The sequence below is a fragment of the Furipterus horrens genome, unplaced genomic scaffold, assembly GCF_987537825.1.
Source record: "Furipterus horrens unplaced genomic scaffold, mFurHor1.1.pri manual_scaffold_6, whole genome shotgun sequence".
NCBI classification, from domain to species: domain Eukaryota; kingdom Metazoa; phylum Chordata; class Mammalia; order Chiroptera; family Furipteridae; genus Furipterus; species Furipterus horrens.
Genome location: NW_028327176.1, coordinates 99,074,945 through 99,098,051, shown reverse-complemented (window position 1 = coordinate 99,098,051; position 23,107 = coordinate 99,074,945). Strand labels below are relative to the sequence as shown.

The 23,107-nt window shown below is 42.5% G+C and overlaps 1 protein-coding gene across 2 annotated transcripts in view; it reads left to right on the top strand.

The window, feature by feature from the left end:
• The window catches only part of CLIC5 (CLIC family member 5), a 146,123-nt gene that overhangs the window by 39,399 nt on the left and 83,617 nt on the right, over window positions 1-23,107 (top strand). Inside the window, exon 1 of one of the 2 annotated variants that reach the window (XM_090282525.1) lies at window positions 14,289-14,689. The exons of the other annotated variant lie outside the window; for it this stretch is intronic. Within the exon in view, the coding sequence (XP_090138651.1) occupies window positions 14,627-14,689 (63 nt within the window). The 5' untranslated portion in view covers window positions 14,289-14,626. Of the gene's footprint in view, window positions 1-14,288; window positions 14,690-23,107 lie in introns of those variants that run through there. 2 annotated transcript variants of the gene reach the window in all.

The window sequence follows — 23,107 nt, the reverse complement described above, 5'->3', positions numbered from 1 at the left end:
CAATGAACATCTTTGAATATACATCCTTTGCTCACTTCAGAGTTTCTTATTAGTGGATCTGTTACGTCTTCATATAACCCAAATAATCCTTCAAATTTGATAGATGACAGGCCTACCAAAAAGGTTGTACCAATGTACACTCCCTACCCATGTTGTATACTTACCCACACTTTTTCTTTCATGAGTCTTTTAAAAAATTTACCAATTAAATAAGTGAAAAAATCCTTCATTAGTAAGATTCCAGTTTCTTAACTAAGTGGCATGCCTTTTCATATACTTAAGAGTCTCTATGTTCCTGTGAAGGAACTGTTTATATTTTTTGCCTCAAGTCAAAGCTCACCCTTGTGTTTTCTTATTTTCACTCTGACATCTGTGGGTAAATAACCAATAGTCATGTGCTCAAAAGAGTAAATCCCATTGAGAGGGTGAGGGGTGAGGGAGCTATTTTCTACTTAATCAAAATATCAGAACCAACAAGTTATTTTAAAGCACTATTTATTATTATGTAGTGTATAAGGTCTTAAGAATTGAAGCTACATCTTATATTCTGTGAAACACAGTAATAGGAATAAAATAGGATCTTAAAAAGTGTCTGTTGTGTCCTGGCTGGTGTGGCTCAGTGGACTGAATGCCAGCCTACAGACCAAAGGGCCTCCAGTTTGATTCCCAGTGAGGGCACATGCCTGGGCTGTGGGCCAGGTTTCCAGTTGGGGGTGTGCAAAAGGCAACCTCACATTGATGCTCCTCTCCCTCTCTTTCTCCTTCCCTTCTCTCTCTAAAAATAAATAAATGAAATCTTTAAAAAAAGCCTCTGTTGAACAAATGAGTGAATGTGGACAGATAGACATATCTAGACATATATCACATGCCGAATTCCATGCTAGGCATGCGGAAACAGATGAGAAATATCATCCCTGCTTTAAAAAAATGTCAAGCTTTGTTAAAGCTGTAGATAAGTAAAGTGATAATGACAAGGTAAGAAGTGATTGGTGAAGGGATGAGTATATATTTACTTGAATATCTTAGCTTTAGAGGGCAATTGGATATATAAACTAATAACTTCAATGCAACAGACCAAGAGTAGATAGAGGTTCACAGAGGATGCTATGGAGGCATGAGTTTTAAGGATGAGGAACAGTGAGCTGAGGGAGGAAGTGCGGGGCAAGTGTTTCAAACAAGAAGAGCAAAGTCATGGAGGTATGGAACAGCAGGGTGTGAGTGTCGGAAAGCAAATGTATTAGGGTTTCCAGAACCTTTAGGGCCCGAGGCCAGATGAGTCCATCTGAGCAGATAGGTCATAACCCCTCACATCACGCTGAAGAGCATGGCCCACGCTGAGCCACTGAGGGTTTTTAGCAAGGGCTGGTGTGACCTGATGTGCATGGGAGATGGCTCCCTCTGGCCACCTGGTGGAGGATGGATTTCGGGGGCAAGATGGGTGGTTGAGAGCGAGTGCAGTTAGGAGTGGGCCGTAACTGTTCAGGGATGAAGCAATGCAACTGTGCTAACAGGGGTGAAAAGCGGGGAGATTGGGGAGTAGGGACCCGGTGACTAATTGGGTTTGGGATGATGGAAGAATTAAACAAAAGTATAGGCTTTGTTTCTGGTTTGGGTGACTAAAAATAGATGATGGTGTTACTGACTGGGAAAGAAAATGCAGAAGAGGATTTGGGAAAAGTTATTAGTGTGGTACTTTGGAAATGTTGACTTCAAGGAAACTGGGAAACCCAAGGGAAATACTCAGCAAATAGCCATATATGAGTTTGAGGCTCTCGAAGAAGAGATAAAGGCTAATTGTCAAGATCTGCGAATGAATGAATGAATTCTAGATGGCACTGGATTTCAAGGGCAAGGTCTTTATGAGCCTTACCCATAACTCACTCATAATCAGGCTTAACTCCCAAGGTCAGTGCATTGTCCCTTTAAGGGCTCATCACAACTGCAGATCTGGAATGAATTTTAACCTAGGTCCTTGAAGCCTTTTTTTTTCCCTAACAGGAGCAGGGAAAGCTCAGCAGCACCTTCTGTCCTGTTGAATGAGAATGAGCTACTCACTCACTCATCAGTTGTTAAAGTTTCCTTCCCAGAGATCAGTTTGTCTGCCCAGCAGTAGTTTATTTGTGATAGGGAACACACACACACACACACACACACACACACATACACACACACACACACACACACACACACCTCTGGGGTTTGCTGCTACAGGATGCAAGTCAAAGTAAAGGCCACTCTTTGTGAGAAGATGAGCTTCCCCGAGTAGCAAGATTGGGAGGGGGTCATTTCTTAGCCCTCACCTGTCACCATATCAGCAAGAATTACCTTCTTGTTTAATATCGGTCAATTTGAATGACCCAGAGCTTGGCCTTAAGGGAGATGGTACACAGGATAAAGGCACCGAAGCACATCAGAGCATTGTAGGGGCCACTTTTCAGCACAGGGACTTTGGACAAGTGATTTTACTTCTCTGAGTCTGAGTTGTCTGATCTTGTTAAAGTGGGGATAATAAAAGAACTAGCTGCTCTCTTACTTTTCATGACAGCTGTTAGGATAAAATAAGAAATATTTTTGGAAGTCCCGTGCAAACGATATCATGGTTTGAAGATGCCTGGAAGAGTGCTTGCACTTAATAGGCCTCAGCATAAACAGTCATCAAACGAACTGAGCATGAACTGCATTCATTTATTTGCTCATTTATTTGACCCATTTATTCAACAAGGGCTCATTGAATGTCTACTCTGTGTGAGGCACTAAGGATAAAAAGAGAATGGACACCATGGAAAGACATGGAGTAATCCTAAATGCATATTACTGAGGGAAAGAAGCCAATCTGAAAAGGCTACATACTGTATGGTTCCAACTATATGACATCCTGGACAAGGCAAAGAAGTGGAGACTGTAGAGAGATCAGTTGTTTCCAGAGGCTAGGGGGAAGGAAGGGGTGCACAGACAGGGCACAGAGGATTTTAAGGCCAATGATACTACTCTACAGGATACCATAGTGATGGATGTGTCATTATACATTTGTCCCGATCCATAGAATGTACACCCCCAAGAGTGATAGTGTTCTTCAGTGCAGCTTCACTGATTGTTACAAATGCGCTGCTCTGGTGTGGGCTGTCCGTTGTGGGGGAGGCTGTTCAGAAGTGGGACCAGGGGGTATATAGGAACTTTCTGCTCAATTTTTCTGTGAACCTAAAACTGTAATTTTTTTTTTAAAGCTTATTTAAAAAAAAAACAGGGAGAGAGAGAGAAAGAATGGATTGTGTATGTCTTACTGGAGGCCAGGGGCAAGTGAACACATCTTCAAATAGTGAGAAATGGTAGGTATGGCCATGTAAGAACATGGTGTGAGCAAGCTCCTTCCATTTTTGTTGTTCCAGTATTTTGTCTTCATTTGTGACAGTTACGTGTGGAGAGTCAGTATTGTTTACTGTTCAGACAGGACCCTCTTATCTTTTATTTATGGCAGGGTAAATGCTCACCCAGGGTGTGCAAATGCAAACTGCCTGTGGCCCCCATGGGACAGGGGCAAAGGGTACTGTCCAATCACCATCCACACGGGTGACATGCAGCCTCCCTATGACCAAAGAGAAGAAGTTTATGCAGACTGCAGAACTTGGTCAGGCCACTTTGGCGTGGCTGTTTTGCATCCCTCTGCCCTTTAATTTGATGGCCTCCCACAGGGTGAGTAAGGCAGAATGTAAGTCAGCAGTTTCACCCTCCAGGCCTTAGCCTTGGGAGGCTTCATTAAGAGTATTAAGTTTGGTGTCTACTGATGCAATTGCCCTGTGCTGTGTTAATGGGGGAAATAAATGACTGGGTCTACATTCAGCCTTATTCATCTTGGGACTTAATTTTATGAGAGAGGAAAAAGTGGCAATGGTTGGGTTTATAAGGTACCAAAAGAGCAAAATAAAAAAGAATAAATTTCAGTGTAATCAAATGGAGTTCAAAACAATTTTTTAAAACATAAAATCACATATATAACATAGCTTTTGGGAGTGGGTTTTGCTTCCCCCACATGTCCCAACATGCTATAGATGCAGCCAATGAGAAAACCAAGTGTGAAGGCCCTTGAGAGGAAAATGTATATTGCAAAGGAGTCTTAGACTAATGTCTGTCTTTTGTCTGGGGTCATTGCAAACCCTTTCAAAACATATTTAATTGAAGAAATTAACAATAGTTACAGAGCAATGCAGAAAGCCATGTGCTGCAGACAGTACACATTCAGTGGCCCTGCCACTATTCCTTCATGCTAGAACATTTTTGCTGAATGAAAACCTCTGCAGAGATTTTCTCCAAGGATATATTGAAATTACAAAGGTTGCATAATGTACAGTTGACCCGTGAACAACACTTTTGAATGTGTGGGTTCACTCATATGTGGATTTTTTTCAATAAGTACATATGGTACTGTAAATGTATTTTCTCTTATAATTTCCTTATTAATATTTTTTCTTCTAGCTTATTTTATTGTAAGAATACAGCATATGTAACATCCAAAATAAGTGTTAACCAACTGTTTATGTGATTGGTAAGGCTTTTGGTCAAAAGTAAGCTATTAGCAGTTAAGATTTTGTGGAGTCAAGGATATACATGGATAACTGCAGGGTGTTTGGGATCCTTAACTTCCATATTGTTCAAAGGTCAACTGTAATTTCATAGGAAAAGGTGAAAATGAGACCCCACAATGTAGACCCTATAGAGATACTGTGGGCAAATTCAAGCTAGGCCTTCAGTTCCTCAAGTATAAAATGTTTTCTCCTACCCCAGGATTCTCACACATGCTGCTCCCTTCCCTCTTCCCTTTAGACTTCAAATGACTGGCCTTTTTTATATCTTTCATGTAGGGGATTAAATGTCACCTCCCTACAAATACCCTACACAGGAGGTTCCTTCAACTTCCACTGTGATTTTTTATCATTATAATTCAGATTCCCCAATAATATTTATCACATTTTATAATGATAAATAATAGCATTTATTACATTTTATAATTATAATTGTGTTTATTTTGTTTACTTCTTTGTTCTGTCTCCCACAGTGGATTGTAGGACCCACCAGGCAGGGGCTACCCACAACTGTTTTGCTCCCCAAGATATACCCCATGTCTCTATGAGTATTTGGTATATCATAGGAGGTTAATAGATAAATAAATGAAAATGGTAAACTAACTCTGGCCATTGCTGTCTCAGTTCAAGAAGACTCATTTGCAAGGCAGCCGATAGATCCAAGTCCTGTCTCATCCTCTTGTTATGAAAATGTAGGCAATGAGCCTCTTTTCTCAATATAGTCAGATTTATTTCAATCCTACAAGGTGGAGTGAAAGTAGGCTTACAGTTTTTCATATGAGAAATAATACAATATTAATAACTAATAATTCAGGAATAAACTCTGTGTTCCACATACTGTAAACTTGCCTTTGTACCTCCCCGTATTTTCCTGAAGTACATTGTATCTACTGAAGCTAAAAATGGGGTGAGGAGTGGAAGCACCCTGCATGTATTTTAGGTACTGTGAGTTCCTTGCAGACAGGGGCTGGGTCTTATTCATAAATTTATCCTCAGCATTGAGCGCAGTGCCTGGCATGTAATAGCCAACCAAGATGTTTGCTAAAGTGCTTTCTGCCTTCTCCCTGGAAGAAGGAAATTAAAGCAATTCAAGGTAATACTCTCTGATTTTCTGCCCACCAAGTTTTATGGGAATAGGGTTAATCTTCCTGGCAGACCATAAAAGACTGCACAGTTGGACAAAATATATGACAAAAATAGAATCAAAGTTTACTCCCTGAATGTAGATTAAAGGACACCATTTATTACCTTGCAGCAAAATCAATTTTCTCTGTATCTGCCTAGCTATGACCAGCTAATAATGCATAGGAATGTTTTATTATTCTGTTTCTCTAAGATCTTAAAATGGAGAGAGAGAGGAAAAAAATAAGTGGAAAAAAAAAAGACTCCAATACATATATGTTCCTAGAATTCTCTGGAGGATCAGACTTAGAATGCTGCCCTATCTTAGGATAGATTATTTTAAAAATAATAACAACTCAGTTAGATAAACTCTGGCCAGTTCCAATAAATAATTTGTATTTTTCCCAGTAATATGTGATTCTTTTCAGGAAATAATTTCTTAGTAGCTTAAAGAGCTGAAACTAGGACAGAGAAAAGATGTAGGTCAGGGTCATGACAGGGTCTCTGTTTTATTCTTTACCTGAGTGCATTTCTTACTTAAATGCTCCAGAAGTGGGTCTTTACTTCCAGACATTACTTCGGCCTTCACCTCCAGACTGGGCCTGTATGTATGTGCACATTTAACTTTTCTGTTCATTTATATAATTCATTAATAATAAAATAATACTAACTGGTGTTCATAATGCTAACTGGTGCTCATTAAAAGCAGATACTTGAGCATTAAACAGACCTGGATTCAAACCCCAGCTCTAGAGCTTTCTGGTTAGCTGTGTTTACTGACCAATGGAGTAATGATAGTAGCTGCCTCGGATATGGGGTCACAGTGAGGGATTAAGTGAGGAACTGCCAGGAAATGCAGTGCTGCCTTATATACATCGTTGGGAGCAGGGGATAGCTCTTTTGTTCTTTATGTATGGGTCAGTCAGTGTGTTGGATGCATTATATATATTCACCAATTGTATCACTTAAACTTTACATAAACTTCAGGGAAGGTACTGTTATCTTCATTTAAGGGATAAGGAAATCGAGGCATAGAAGGTTGATGACCAGGTTAAGAGGCTAGAAAGTGGCAGGAGACAAGTCTTGAATTTGAAACCTCTGGATCTAAGCCCAGTGCTCTTTTCACTGTACTGTTAGACACCCTTTTTTAGGGGAGTGGGAGGTGGGGGGTGGGGAGAAATTCATGGATACATCATTTTATGATTTTATCATTTTATTCTCCAGCTATCTAGAATCACCTTAAATCTACACATAGGCTATTCCTCTGCAATTTTGTTCATTTCTGAACCTATTTTTGAAATTTTTTAAATTTCTGAACCTATTTTTACTTTCAATTTTTACTTTAGCTCATGAGCCTGCAGAGACTATATAGTTTTTATGAGGGTCTGGAACTTTAAAAATAATACTTTCTATTCATCTAAGGATGTGGCCTCCTGTTTAAAGTGCATCACGGTTGTTGACTCATGTCCCCTTACAGTATCCCTGAGCTCTATCTTCTATCATGTGAACTATTATATTTCTTGCCCATGGCCCCCTTTATTCTATGCAGGTTCTAACTCTTGTGGATATAAATCTCCAGCTGCAAACATTACAAATCCCAATTCAAGTCAGTGTGAGCCCAAAAGTGATTTTATTGACCATCAGGACAGGAAATTCCAGGGGTACCAAATTTCAGGCACCAAGAGATCTAATCACTCAAACAATAAACACATCATAACTTGGGCTTTCTCTCCATCTCTTGACCCTTGTTTTACCTCTGTCAACATTTTTCTCAGTCAGAGCCTTAGTAGTGGCAAGATGGTGGAGGCAGCTCCAGAATCATAACCTAGTTTCTCCACACATTCAGCAGAAGAAAAGATTGTCTCTTAAACACATTTCTGACAAAGGCTTCAGATTTAAATCTCACTGGATCTAAGTTGATCATGTGTCCATTTTGAACCAGTCACTATAATCAGGGATTTATTGCTTCCATTGGCCAACACAAGTCACCTGTCTACCTCAGAGTTTCCACTTGAACCTAATGGTCTGTGAATGGAAGGAATATTGGGCTGGTCCTTTAATAAAAGGGTGAATGAATTCTAGTTGTTAACCATTACAGCAACACTTCATTTTTGCTTTTAAAACTTTAACCTGGTTATGGGCATTTTCCCACTTTCTTCAACACATGCTGCATTCTGCTCCCACCTGTATACATGCTGAGTTCCCCTCCAAAGGCCCCCCTCCTTGTTTCTCTCCCAAACCCTGGTCCTCTTTAACACCTTGGCCTTTAATCACTCAATTAAAGGCTAGTTCTGGTCAGCTGGCAAGATGGGCCTGTTGGCCAAAAGAAAATCAGATGTGTGGATAAAAGTAATATAGAACAACAGTTTTAAAAAAGGTTTGTTGCATGTATTTATTTGGGGCTCTGTCCAAGTTTGTTTTCAATGTATTTGTGTAATACTTGTATTTTCATGTGATCTTACTCTGACTAAAGTATGAACTTTGCCATTAAGTGAGGATAATCACCAGCACAGTAAATCCTGCAAAAAATGCATGGTGATGCAACAGAATATGACCTCAGATCACTTTTTTTCCTGGCTTTTGTCTCTAGGGGCTGGGTATTTTTTTATTTTTTATGTGCCATCTCCTTGTTTCTTTTTTCAGCTCATCCCTGAGTGTCTTTTAAGTTAAGAAGGGTTCCAGAATCCCCAAATCCAGCCATTCATTATCCACGATGAGTCATTCACATATCCCACCAATCCAATAAGCATCCCAATGTCCTCCTTCACATACACAGTAAAGCATGGTGGTTAGGGTTATTCTGAAGATAAAGGGAGCTAATAAGGGATGCAGAGCTCCTAGCACATGATGGGCTCTTTGTATATGTTAACTGTTATTATTATTATTATTATATAACTCTTTCCCATGTTTTAGATCAAAATTTGAATCTTTCTAAAAATCCCATACTGTAATGTTTATTTCACTTGTGTCACCCTTTGAGTAATGTAAGGGCAGAATCTCTAGTGGAGGAGGAGGCTGGGAATTAAAGAGGTACCAGTTTTCAATGTTTATCTATTCAGCATGTACACTGTACCGGAAATATTATCAGTTTGTTAATGAGTTTATAGCAAGAGACCATTTCACTCTGTGGGTCATGCAAAAGATACAAAAGTAGATTCCAGTCCTCAAGGAGAATTCACTCTTGTGGAAAAGACACGACTCAGTCCATGAAGGAATAAAGCAGGAGCTAAGACTATTCATCACCAGGAAGAGATATGCACACTGCATACTCTTAGACAGTTCTAGAAAAAGCATGAGCAGTAGTTGGCACACAGTAGACACCTCCAAAACACTGGTTGGAGGAATGAATAATGAGTGAATCAGTGGGATGAGTGACAGTATTTGACAAGAACTCTTGACCCTTGTCAAGTCCAGCCCATCCCCAGGCCTCTCCCTTTGCTTAGCACAAGTAGATGGACTGCTGTGGGGACAAAGATCACTGGTAATGTTGGGCACACTGAGGGACTTGTTAGTTTATAAAAGAATGGATAGAATAACAACCCACCCAACTCTCCTTATAGCCCAGTCTCTGACCTTATGCAAGTGTGATCCCTCCAGGACTCACCTCTCCTGGTCCACACCCACTTGGTCCTCCCACGGAGACACAATGTATTGAGTAACTGGTGCTTTTGCAGCTGTCATCAAAATTTACCAGTTCCCTCCACTTGAGCCTCAAGCCCTTGGGATTGTTCAAGAGATCCCCTGTAGAGAATGTAAGGGTGAACAACCTAATTTCCATAGAAATACATGAGGGGAACAAAAAAACTGGAATTTATTTATAAAAAAATTGTATATTCATTCTTACATGTTTAAACTTCAGTCACCTTTAAAGCACTCTCCATTTGATACAATACACCCATCGAGAAGTTTTTTCCACTGCTCAAAACAGTTTTTGAACTTGTTGATTTTGATGCCTTTTAGTGCTTTTGCCGTTTTTTGTTTCACTTCTTCCACATCAGTAAGACGTTTCCCTGTGAGGACTTTTTTCATCCAGGGAAATAGAAAAAAGTTGCATGGGGTGAAATGGGGTGAATAGGGAGGGTGGGCATGAGGGTCATACTGCGTCTGGTTAAAAAACTATTGAACGCTTAGTGAGGTGTGGGCAGGTGTTCTTGTAAATCACCCATCATGAAGTGGGCAGATGCAGTGAAGGAGTCTTAAAAAATTCACTGAAAAAGAATGCAGCCTCTCACAACAACACCAGCTGGTACACTGATACAGATGGGATCCTAGAACATTCACATAGTAGGGGAAGCCTATACTAAAAGGGGCCCACCCTCCAGAAGAAAATTCCATTTTTTTTCCTGGTCCCCCCATAGCTGGTTTTCTCCATTGTTTTCTCTTTCCAATACTATTAATTTCTTTTCTTACATTTATTATTTTATTTAATCTTGCTCTGAGTTTAGTTGGCTATTCTTTTTCTAGGTTCTTAAGGTAGAAACTTAGATTAGTGATTTGAGACCTTTATTATTTTTTCTAAAAATAGCATTTCAAGTATAAATTTCTTTCTAGGTACTCATTAGCTGCATCCCACTAATTTTGATATGTTGTATATTCATTTGCATTCAGTTCAAAATAGTTTCCAATTTTTTAAATTTCCTAAAAGTATTTTCTTGAGACTTTCTTGCTGGCCAATGAATTTCTTAAAGTGTATTAATTTCCAAATATTTATATGTTTTTCTGAAATCTTTTTTATGGATTAAATTGATTCTATTATGCTTAGAGAACATGCTTTGTATAATTTTATTATTTTATATATGTTTGTTTTATTATGTATATAGTCTATTTTGGTGAATGCTCCATGTATACTTGGAAATAGTGTATATTCTGTTGTTAGTTGGGTGGGATAGTCCATAAATGTTCAGTTGGTCAAACTGGTTGATGATATTGTTTAGGTCCTCTATATTCTTGCTGATTATATATATATATATGTGTGTGTGTGTGTGTGTGTGTGTGTGTGTGTGTGTATTTGGTCTACTTGTGCTATCAATTGCTAAGAGAGGAGAATTGTAGTCTCCAACTGTAATTGTATATTTGTCTCTTTCTCCTTTCATAAATCAGCTCTTACTTCATGCATTTTGAAGCTCCGTTATCAGGTACATACACACTTAGTGTTGTTATATAATCTTGATGCGTTGACTCTTTTATCAGTAAATAACATTCTTCCTTATCCATGATAATTTTCTTGTTCTAGAATCAATTTGTCTGATACTAATATAGCCACTAATTTTCTTTTGATTTGTGTTTGCATGCTATTTTTTCCCCATCATTTTACTTTTAATTTATCTACATCATTATGTTTAATTGGGTCTTGCATTTGTTTGTTTGTTTTTCATTCTCCAACAATCTTCAGCTTTTAATTGATGTGTTTAGACCACTTTCATTTAGTGTCAGCTTTGATATAGTTGGATTTAGATGTATCATGTTATTATTAGTTTTTTATTTGCTCTCTTTTCCCATCTATTGAGTCTTTTAGATTATTTGAATATTTATTATTATTACATTTTCATTTATCTATTGGCTTTTTATTATACCCTTTGTATAACTTTCATAGTTGGTGCTTTAGGAGCTGTTACAATATACATACCTAACTTTTCTCAGTGTACTTAGAGTTCATAATTAACCACTTTAAGTGAGGTGTAGAAACAGCACAACTATATAAATCTCTACCTTAACCCTTTACGTTCTATCATTGAATCTGAATATATTGAATGTTATCCCCATAAGACATATTGTACTTTTTGCTTTCAACAATCATACATAAGTATGGCTATTACATAAACTTGCATGTCATTCCTTTGTTGGGGCCATGCTAATCTTGTCTGTATTACTCCAAAGTGAACACTGAATATATTTTTGAAGTACTTTTATGGTAAATGTTATCCAAAACTTGCACCCAAGTCTGTGAAACTATGATTATTAGAAGTACATTTTATGATCAAGGAAGTGTTTTCTTTGAACAAACCTAGAATTGATTCTAACCAGTACGCTTTGACATTAAAGGGTGAAAAATTATGTCTTCTTATCTCTGATTAAAGCAGAATTTAAAACTAGAAATATACTCAAGAGTATTTTATGACCAAAGCTTTTTTTTTTTTTGTAACATGAAGGTTTATAAATTATCAGTTATCTGTAAAGATGTCCAAATGGAAAGTATTATCTAGAAATAAAAGGGAACCATTCCATTTTCCAATAAGAGGTAGATATTTGGAGAAGATGAAGTGAAAGCCAACTCTGCTAGGTTTGGGATTAAGAGAAGCAGAGGTCATACCATATATTGTTTAGATGATAGTCAAGAAAGTGATCACCTATGTAAAGCATCTTTCATTCAAACAAAAACCTCAAAGGTGTTTTATACATACAACTTTAATTTCCTCCATCACATTGCTTTTGCAATTATTGTCCACGCTCCAGAGCAGAAAAGTGAAGAGTCTGTGCAGCATGCAGGGAAGGTACCAGTCTCCCTCTGTAACCTGTCCTTCCCAGAGTACATCGTCATTGGCTGAGAATGTACAGCCGCAAAGGGTTCTCTAAGGGCTCTGCTGACGTAAGGACACAACCAGGGATGTGACAGGCAATTAAACCTCACCTGGAGTGAACTACAGTGCACTGTGAGGGCTGTAGGTGGGGCTTGAGCTGAATGTTTCTTCAGTGAGAAGGAGACATCTGTACTTGAAGCTTATGGGCAAACAGCCTGCCATAAGAGGTGGTCAAGCTACCTTGCCACCATATCTGCCTGCCAGATACCTGACATTCAGGAAGATTCAGCTGAAGCACCTTCTGCTGTATGAGGCCTTTCCCTCTTCCCACTCCAACTGTGGTGAATAATCTCTCTCCATGCTGACTTCCATAACCCCTCCATCTGCTAACTTACGTGGCAGCCTCAGTTGTCCTTTCATGGGTCCGGTATGCTGAAATGAATTTTAATTTCCATTAAGACAAGGGCAGTGTCTTGTTTCCCCATGTGACTTACCTTGTATGTACTGAGTTTGAGGGAGACAATTAGTAGAGCAGTTGAGAACACAGGCTCAGCCTCCTGGGTTCAAATTCTGACTTCACCATTTCCTAGTTGGATGGCTAGGGACAAGGTGCTTAATCTATGCATTGGTTTCCCCACTTGTAAAACTGAAATAAAAACACTGTTTGTAAAGATTAAGCAAATTAACACATGTAGAATACTTAGTATGTTTTCCTGGTATGTAATAAATACTGTTACTTGTTTTTTTATCATTAAATGATTAATTTTTAAAATAAAGCTGTGAAACAAATTATATTTGTAAGTAAGACAAGACAGAGCACAAACAGGGTTAGCTAATGAGAAAGCAAAGAAAACAAACAGAATTTGGCCACATTTCAGATGCAAAAGACCTAATGGTTATTTTAAAAAGAAATGATGGGTGGCAGTGTAAATTGGTAGACCCACTTTGGAAAACCATCTGGCCGTGTTCACTCAAGAAGCATCTTCTCGTACTGTATAACCTAGCAATTCCACTCCTAAGTATGGACCCAACAGAAAAGTGTCCATGTATTCACCAAAGCATGTTTGAGAGAATGTTTTTGGCAGCTGTATCCACAGTAGTCATTAACTGGAAACTACGCAAATGTCCATCAACAGAAGAATGGATAAATATGCTGTGGCAATGAAAATGGATGATTTACAACTACCCACAGCAGAATGGATGAATCTCACAAAGTAATGTAAGATTCCAGGCAAAAGTAACCTGTGCTAATACACATCAGGCTCATGGTTATCCTGGTCAGGGAGAGGGGTGGAGGAGAGGAGATAGAGAGGAGACACCAGGAGGGACTTCTGGGGGTGTAACTAACAGTTTATTTTTTCATCTGGTGTTAGTTTTTCATGGGTGGGTTCAGACTGGGTTCAGACTGTGAAAATTCATCGACCTGAACACTTAAAATATATGCATTTTTTCCCCTAAGTGTATCATGCTTCACTAAAAAGCAAACAGAAAACAAATTAAAAAAGAATAGGAAAAAAGGAAAGAAAAGAATAAAAAGAAAAAGGAAAGAAAAAGAAAGGAGAGAATGAATAAGTCCAGAAGATTAAAAGACAGGGCTCCGTGGCTAATTAGACTGCACCTGACCCGGTAGGGTCACCCAACTACTCCCCGCCTCCACTCACCCCCTTGCTCTATTGACCCAGCACGAAGATAGCAATGCCCTGTTTTCGGGGTCTTTTCCTTCTCTCTCACGCTCCCCACAGCTCCTCTCCATTTGAGCATTGCTAAGGCAGGAAGGGGTTTCCAGGTGGATAACGCTGGTAGTACATCGAAACTTAAGGCTTAAGACATCCCTTCCCTTCCTTCTCCTCTTCGTCTTCTCTCGGACTCCCTCTCCCTCCCCTCTTTGCCTTTCCCAGGACCTCCTCGGGGCGGCTGGGTCAACCCCTCGCGCTGCGCCCCGCCGGGTGGCTTGGCTGGGGGGTGGTCCAAGCGGAGGCTCGAGCCTCGGCTGACTCGTTGGGTGCCCCTCCCGCCCCGCCCCGGCTGACCCCGCCCCGCAGTCGCCGGCTATTTTGGGCGCGTTGGCGGAGAACGCGGGATCGCTGACAGGCGCGCGGATCCTGTGACACCTCCCTGCAGCCCGGCACTTGTTGCTCCCAGGACCGGCTGCCATCCCTGAACCTACCTTTCCCTCTTGCCCGCTGTCCCCTCCTGGTTCCTCTTCTTTTCACGTGATCACTCGGGACACTGGTTCTCGGACATCGCTATCCCTGGACTGAGAACTAGACCAGGGGGTAAAGACAGCGACAACAGCGCGGCTCTGAAAGGAGGCCCCTCTGGGCAGCAGCAGGAGCGCAGAGCGCTGGCCCGGGCGCCACAGCGGTGGCGCCTCCCCGGCCCGGGACGGTGGCCCCGGGTGCCGACGGCATGACGGACTCGGCGACAGCTAACGGGGACGACAGGGACCCCGAGATCGAACTCTTTGTGAAGGTAGGTTGGCGTCTCGGTGGCCGTGGCACCTGCCGCGCCAGCAGCCGGGCTAGCGTGGGCGCCGGCTCACGTGCCCCCGCGCGGATCCCGCAGGGACGCTGGACCCTCCCCAGGGAGGGCAGCCCAGCCCAGCCCAGCCCATGCGGTCCCCTGGGTGTCCTTTCTGCACGCCAGAGCCTGGCTTCAGGGCTCCCGGAACCGAATGGAGTCAGGTGCAATCTGGCAGGTGGCTGTCTTCTTGGAGAGTTGGCCGGCAGTTTGTCAAAGCCGCCGCAGGACAGGCAGTCAGGGCTGCGGGGCCAGAGCCCTGCCCCGCGCGATGTTGGCTTTTCCTAAACGGCATCCCCGGGTAAAGGGAGATGACAAGAACCTGGCTGGACCCGCGACCCTATCATCTAAAATTGTGTGTGTTGGGCGTGGGGGGACGACGACGCGTAAAAAGAATCATTCTTTGTGATAGAATTACCTTTGGCAAAGCAAAAATAACATTTCTTAAAACCCCCTTTTCCTCTATTACTCCGAGCTACCAAAGAGTAGAGCCAAAGGAAACAAAGATGTTTTCTTGCTTTGTGACCTGCAAAGCAGAAAACAAACACTCCATGCTTCAACATTATTATTATTGCCGTAATCCTGATTCTGCAAGGTCCTATCAAGAAAAACGCTAAGGGTCCGGCAGTTCAGAAAACATCCCCGTTAACATGGGCAGACTGGGATGAAGGAGCACAGTGAAAAAATAAATTAAGTTGCCTCGCTCCCTAGGCAGAAAGTCTTAACGTCAAAGCTTCTCGATTCTTTTGCAACCTGTAGGAGGAAGGATGGAGGCCCCGCAGCGTTTTCTCGGTGCCGGTGTAATAAGAAAGAAACATTTGATCAGTCCTCAGTGCCGACACCGCAGAAGCTGGGAAACCTGAGGAGGCAGGAGAGTTGCCTCCAGGGCGGTGCAGAGTCGCCAGGACTTGGGGGAGGGGGAGTCCTCAGGCTGCCTGAGAGCAGAGACCTTTCACAAAGGGGAGAAAAACCTTAGAACGCAAAGTTTCCCTAAAAATACGTAGATCACTGAGAAGCGAAAGGTCCTTGGGATCTAAAAGGCACACATATTTCCATGGACAGGGGAAGCGATCTGTGTCAGTTGGCTCAGCCTGCCACAAAGCTTTGTTAAATTTCTCCCACTGGGTTTTCATTCTTTGTGTTTATTTTAAAAATTATCTGGAGAAATTACACCTGTCATTTAGTGACACCTGCTTTTATCAGCCTGTTTCTCTCCCCTCAAATGTGGTTTCTGGTGCCCTCATTTAGTTTATGGGGCCCCTCTGGGTAGGATTTTCAGAACCTTTGGCAGACCCAGGTAGAGAAAGGGGTCTTGTCCCCTGGAGGCTGGGTAGCATGGACCAGCAGGCAGGCAGCAGTGACCTGAACCTCAGCCTCCAGGCCTGCAGTCTAGGGAGTGAATAGGAGGGCTTTAACAAAGCCAGGAGTCTTGCTGCTCTCCTTGAAGAAAGCTATTCTAGGACTTTCTCAGATTCCCTGGGAGCAGGTAGTTTCACAGTGTCAAGTTCCTGAAAGATATTTGAAACACAAATTGACTCTTTAGAGCCAAAGAAACCCTTTGCCCCACTACTAGGCATGGAGACCAATTCTACCTGCACCTTTGGAATTTCATGTTGGCAGCTTTGGAGGATTTCTCTATTTATATAAAAAGCTTGCTGGCCCCTGGTGCCCCCAAAGAATTCTAAAATGCCCATGTTGTCATTTTCTTCCCTACAGAAAAGCAATCCCTGAGAGCCAGGCAGGCCTTCATGGTTAGCTCAGAAACCAGATTGATGCAGGGAACAAAAAAACACATAGAAAAACTCTTTTGACCCCCACTCCGGCCCCTCCCTTTTCAGCTTCTGGTTAGTAGTTGTTATTGACAGGGACAAGTAAAAGCTGAAAGTAATTGTGAAATAAGACACTGGCCATGTTTTGCACAGTTTCATCTTGGGAAGCAATGTCCCAATTTATGAAAGTAGGCATTTCCAAGTTTGACGTTTCTCTTAGCTCTATGATTGCCATAGGAAGAAAGGTTTTCCTGTTGAAGGTGTCAGGGACCTGAGGTGCTTTCTGCAGAGCAGGACAATTAGCATCCCACATCCTAGGAAGCCTCCCAGACAGGTTGGCCCCACCCAGGAAGAGTCATGTTGTTGCTTATCTTCAACACTACCATGATGCAACCCTGCAACCCAGCCTGTCCGCTGGGTGTGTCATACAGAACTCTGTCACCCAGAGAGTTTCAAGGACATATGATTCTGTCCTACATCAACTGATAATCATTATCTGTTGCCAGTGTAGCTGCTGATAATAATAATAAAAGGCAGTGTTTTAGGACTTATGAAGCACATTCAAATATTTTATCTCGTTGGACCCCCAGTACCCTTGTTGGTGAGCCTTGGTCCATTCACGTGAAAAATGATGAAAACAAATAAACATGACTCATAGGGACCTCGTGAGACCTGCTGCTGTCAGCACTTGGCGAGCTGCAGTTCGCTCTTCTTGTCACAACCTAGGGACAGAAGAATGATGATCACACCCATTTCTTAGTTGAACAACACATGTTCTCACAGAGGGGGCACGTGCAATGCCCAGAGCAGAGGACAGGAACATTCGGTTCTGCTCCTCAGGTCTGGAGGTTCAGACTCTACATTTCTTACTCTTTTCTAAACCCTCATATGTCAAGCCTTGTACCTTTTTTTGTCAAGTTAGGCTCTCAAGTGCCATCCAAGATGACAATTACTGATAACTTACTAGTCCATTCTAACATGGTCATGGAACGCTGTCAAGGAGCCTAGTCATCCTCGCTCTGCATGCCAAGGCTTTCCCTGCCAGGGAACATTTTGATGGTGACTTCTAAGAGATCATGTCCCATGTGTTTGGTTTCTTCATCTATAATAAGAAAGGTTTGAGTAGACAAGCTCTGATTCTATTGTTTCATAATATGCATGCATGGGGCAGAAGTTTGGAGACAAGAGGACCTGAGCTCTAGTGTTGCATCTGCCTCTAGTTAGCTGAGTGATTTGGAACAAATTACTTAACTTCTATGAGTCTCAATAGTCCCCTCTTAAAACAAGAGGGTGGTTGTAAATAAGGTGGCCATATAATGTATTGTCCAAACCTAAACACTTCTGAGAGTGAAAGGGGATACCAGTCACGATGTGTGGACTTCCCTGGTTATAAAAATACCGTCACCACTGACTTGCTGTCTGGATTCCACGAGAGCAAATAGGTGAAAGTGCTTGTATATGGAATATTGCTATAAACACATGGAAGTGAAATAATGGTATGAATTCCATGACACATAGAACCTTTCTTGATCTGCAGGTCCCTGCTTTGTCTTAGGAAACAATAGCCTGGCTCCTTCCTCACTCACAGGGCTATTTTGAGAACATATGAGGTCATATGTGGCTTGGACTTTGATCATAAAGGGAGGACAACAGGTTAGCGAACAGATAGTTGGCAGTAAGTGTGGTTTATTGAAAGAAAAAGGAGCAGGGAAGTAAAAGCGAAACAGAAAGTGATTTGGAAAGAAAAATACAGGATGTGTTAAGTAGTTAGATCAAGAGTTCCCTCCCATCTGTATTGAATTCTCCACCCCCAGCCCCACCCCTAGACCCCAGATGTAGAAATCCCCCAAAGTGAAGTGGTGATGGTGGACCAATTCGCCACAGATGTCTCCTGGAGCCACGAGTGTGGGCTTCAACAGAAACCAGTGGTTCTCAACCTTGGCTACATATTCAAATTGTTTGGGGAGATTTTAAAACTCCTGATGTTAGGCTGCTGCCCAGGCCACAGAGTTTCTGTGGGTGAGACCCAGAAACAATATTTTTACCCCCACCCCTGGGTGCAGCTTTAGTGGAGGTCCACTGAGTCATAATAAGAGGTGGGTCTGAAGGCAGGCAGCTTTTGCTGCAGCTGAAATAGGTAGGCTGGCTAGTGCAGATTAATGTCCAGAACTTGTAACAGCCTCGGGACATCATGATCAGGAGTGTTGTAGATAGAGAGTTTGCACCCAATAGGTGCTCAGTTAACTGATGCTGACAGATGATAAAGCCCTATCCATAGGACTCCAGAACAATCAGTGCATGGGGTTGGTCTAGTCAAATAATCATCAGTTCAGCATGGAGGAAATAGAACGGAGTCCTGCTCAGTGTCTGGTGGAAATGACTAACTCTTTTATTTACTGAATGATCTAAGAGTCTCTATGGTGGCACAGGGTCAAGTCAAGTCATGGTGGCTCATGGTATGGTCATCTGACTTCCAGAACAGACGAGATCTAAGCTCATGGCATTCCCTCAGACCCCTGCTGCCCCCTGGCTGCCTGGTCACCTTGGAAATCTTGCCTGGATTTTGACATTTGCTTCATAACATTAAGCAACTGTTTTTCTTTCCCACTAGCTCCAGGTTTTGACCTGCAGCCAAAAATTCAATGCACAAATTCATCTTCCCTGGTATGTCAGTGAGTGTGTCTTTTCCTGGTAACATATCCATGGGGGTGCTAGTGTTAAATGCCGACTGATGCATGCGCAGATGCCATTGGCAGGTAGTGGGAGTGAAGACTGGGGATCTGTAGATGTGGAAGTTCATTGTCAGTGGTGTCAGCTCCTGCTTTCCTACTCATTTGTGTTGTTTGTCTGGGTGTTTATCCATTCTCTCTACCCAGGCCAAAGAGTCCATTGATTTAGACAGTCAGGTCAAAAGCTTTTCATTCTTGGTTCCTTTGGTGTTGCCAGGTGCTGGGCCCATGTTAGTGGTGGCAGGAGGTGCAGAGGAAGAGTGTCAGGCTCTGAGTTACTTGCTGTGTGGTCTAGATCAGGCTGCTTGACCTCTCTGGGCCACAGTTTTCTTAACTGTGCAATGCTGATAATGGCAGTACATATTACATGGGGTTGGTGTGAGCATTGAATGAGCTGTTTATGAATCTAGGGTGTAAGTAAAATCTCCTCTGCAGGCCCAGTATAGCCCAAATAGGGAGAAACTAAGCCCTTGAGCTTCCCTCCCTTGATATATTCAAGAAGCCAGAGACTCAGTCCTGACTGCCCTGACTCATTGCTAGAGAGCCAGGACACAGACCACTCAGAGCAGGAAGCCATCACTAGATCTGATTCCTTTGATGGGGCTGCTGCTCAAAGAGCTGGAGATTCCAGAAGCCACTGTCCAAAGTAACATGGTTGGCCTGACTGCAGGGCAAGTGCAAATCCCTGACGGATCGTTGGGCTCTTCAAGCTCAAAGGAAGTTCATCCAAGGGAGCTCCCATGGAGCTCTGGGCGCTGGGCCCGGATGCATCAAACCACTGGGGTTCTGCCCTGGCCCCTCATCTTTCAGCTACATGGGGATGCTATTTCAGGGATTCCATTCCCATCCTATCACTGGGTTCTGGGCAGGTCTTCCCCAGTCTCACCTGAAAGGTGCCTATTACTTGGATCCTTACATGAGAAAAAAGGTTCTGAAATATTGGTCCTTTAGTTCCAAAAGGACCCCTGGGATCTCTGTGCAGGTTTTCCCACTTCCTCCCCAGCAGCTGTCCAGCTCTGCATAGCCAGACTTGCTCTCATAGAAAATATGCACACCTGTTTACATGTAGTATCTATCTGGACTATACAAAAACATAACAGATTCTCAATATCTGCTGTCTTTTAAAACTATTACCAAGGAGGCACCCTTGGTTGTCTTTGCTATCAAAGCTGGAGGATGAGAAACAGTGAAGAAGCATGGGTTTCCTGAAGATGTGAGTGAGGGTAGGGGATCTCCCCGCCCAGCGGCACCTGAGATCTGCCCCTCCCAGCATTCTGAGGGGTCGGCTCCAACTACTGGGAAAACTTCTCTGTCAGTCCCCTGAATGAGAATCTACTTTGGAGACTTATATATTTACTCAAGGAGTATCTTAGCTCTGAACTGTGAAATTCTTTAAAGATAAATAAGATAGTCTGCTATCAAACCTGAAATGACTCTTTTTTGGGAAAAAGAAATGGAATTGTCAGCTCTAGAAGCACCTTCTATCTCTGCTGGCTTGGGAAGAGTCTTTGAATTATATTTATTGTAGCACTCACGGTGAACGACAGCTAGGCCAGTGACTCAGCCCCTGCGGTGTGAAAAAGTCACTGCCAAGCTTCTTTCCATCGACTTGCCTAGGTCCTGTCCCCAGAGATGCAGATTCAGGAGGTCTGGGTGGGGCTCTGGCATTTGCATCCTTAAAAAAGTACCCCTAGGTGCCCTGGCCGGGTAGCTCAGTTGATTGGAGTGTCACCACACACCAAAAGGTTGCGGATTCGATTCCTGGCCAGGAAACATACTTAGGTTGTGGGTTCAATCCCCGGTTGGGGCGTGCATAGGAGGCAATGATCCATGTTTCTCTCTCACATCGATGTTTTTCTCTCGCTCCCTTCCTCTCTCTCTCAAATCAATAAACATATCCTGAGGTGAGAATTAAAAAACAAAACAAAACTACCCCTGGGTGAATCTGGGATTCGTCAAAGACTGAGAACTACTGGCCCGGGCCATGGGTGAGTAGGGCTGAACTACCCAGTGCGGCACCCACAGAGCAAGATAAAGTCCAGTCCCCACTGGAGTCATGCAAATGTGCTTGTTAGCATGAATCACCCCAGATCCACCACTAACAAACCAGGAGAGGGAGGAAAGGAATGCTTTTGACCTTTCTTTTATAACTTGCTTTTATTCCTTTGTAAGTTTATTTTTTTAATGACATGGGAGTTGCAAGTAATTTTAAAAGCTAGGCATGCAGGAAATGTTAGTAAGATAAGGAATTTAGGGAGTTAAGGGATTGAAAACCATCAATCAATCAGCCAATTAACAAACATGTGAATGGCGCCACCTACTCTGAGAAGCTGAAAGCTGGAAGAGGGGCAGGGAGATCAAAGAAGATGGGGTCCCAGTAGTAGATGAGCTTGCAGCTGAGGAGCAAAAATGCAAGGACGCCTCAGGACCACATATGTGGCAGGATGTGAAATGAAGGGTTCAAATAAACTGTACAGTGTGGCTTGAATGAGGTGAGGCCTCCAGGCCTACTCTGGTGGAGGTAAGACCTGAGTTGTACTTTTAAAAATTATTAGGATGCACAGAGTGGTTAGGAGTGGGTACCATGTCAAGTCCAGCATCAGCTTGGAGGTGAAGATGTTCAGGGCCCAGTGGGTATGCACAGTGGGCTGAAGGCAATGGTATATGGAAGGAACAGTTGGAAATAAAATTTAAAAGAAAAACAAAACACAGTGGAAAGGGTTTTGAATGGCAGGTGAGTGGTTTTCGCCCCCCTTTAAGTAATGGGGAGTATGTAACCGAATTTCTACACAGGGTAGGGGCTTGATTTGATCCCTGTTTAAAAAGATCCACTTGCTGTGTTGCGTGATGTGGTAGGAAGATTGATGAACTCAAAGTAAGAAGACCTGATTCCAGGTCTGGCTCTGCCACACATTGTTTGTGTGAAACTTTTTCATGTTTTCTCTCCTGTAAAATGGGACAAACAATCATAACATCATAGAATTTCCGGTTTGGAAAGACCTCTTAGAAGTCATCTAGTTTGGCCTCCTTTTATCAGAAAAATTCACAGTGGAACACTTTGGGATCCATGCTGTGTGGATTTAAGGAAGAGAGGTGAGATAAAAAGTGAGCTGCTGCTGTTTTTGTCTTTGCTCCAATGACTGCAGTCACTGTGACCACTTTATAATACAGAGAGCCTCAAGGCAGAGACCGGAGGACTAGTCTTCAGTGTTCCTGACAGGAAGTGATAATGGGCCCAAACTAGGGCTGAAAAGAAGAGGGTGCTTTGAAAGAGGGATGCGAATACAAAATTGGCCAGAGGCCTTGGAAGCAATGGGTGCAAATATAATTTCCTGGTAAGTTCACCTCTGGAGAGACTGGTTTCCATATCTGGAATGGTGACACTATTAATGGGCTTGACCATTATTATGGAAGATGTTGTAAATGGACTGAGTGCAGATAAGCTAATTGAGCTTGGGCTTTCAGGTTCCTTTTAACCATGAAACCCTATGACTCTCTTGATATAGATGGAGCTCTGAGGAAGTTGTCATTCATGAGGATAATATGGTTTTAGAATTGTTCCGTTTCAGGGGATGGCAGACCTGGTAAGTGCAGATGTCCCTTAGAGTGCTGGAAAATCAGGACGCAAAATCAGGGGAAGGTCAAGGCTAGGAATGTGGATTTGAACTTTTACTTAGATCAGAATCTGTTAAAGGAATAACATCTCTGGAGGGGGAAGCTTGGAGAAGGAGTAAAGAAATAAGGACTGTGCTTTAAAAAATGCCCATTTGAGGGGAGGAAGGAGGCATAAGCTGAGTTAGCCAAGGTGATGAAAAATGAGCCAAGAGGTAGGAAATAAATGTAGCATCCAGATGGTGGGAATTCTGCGGACA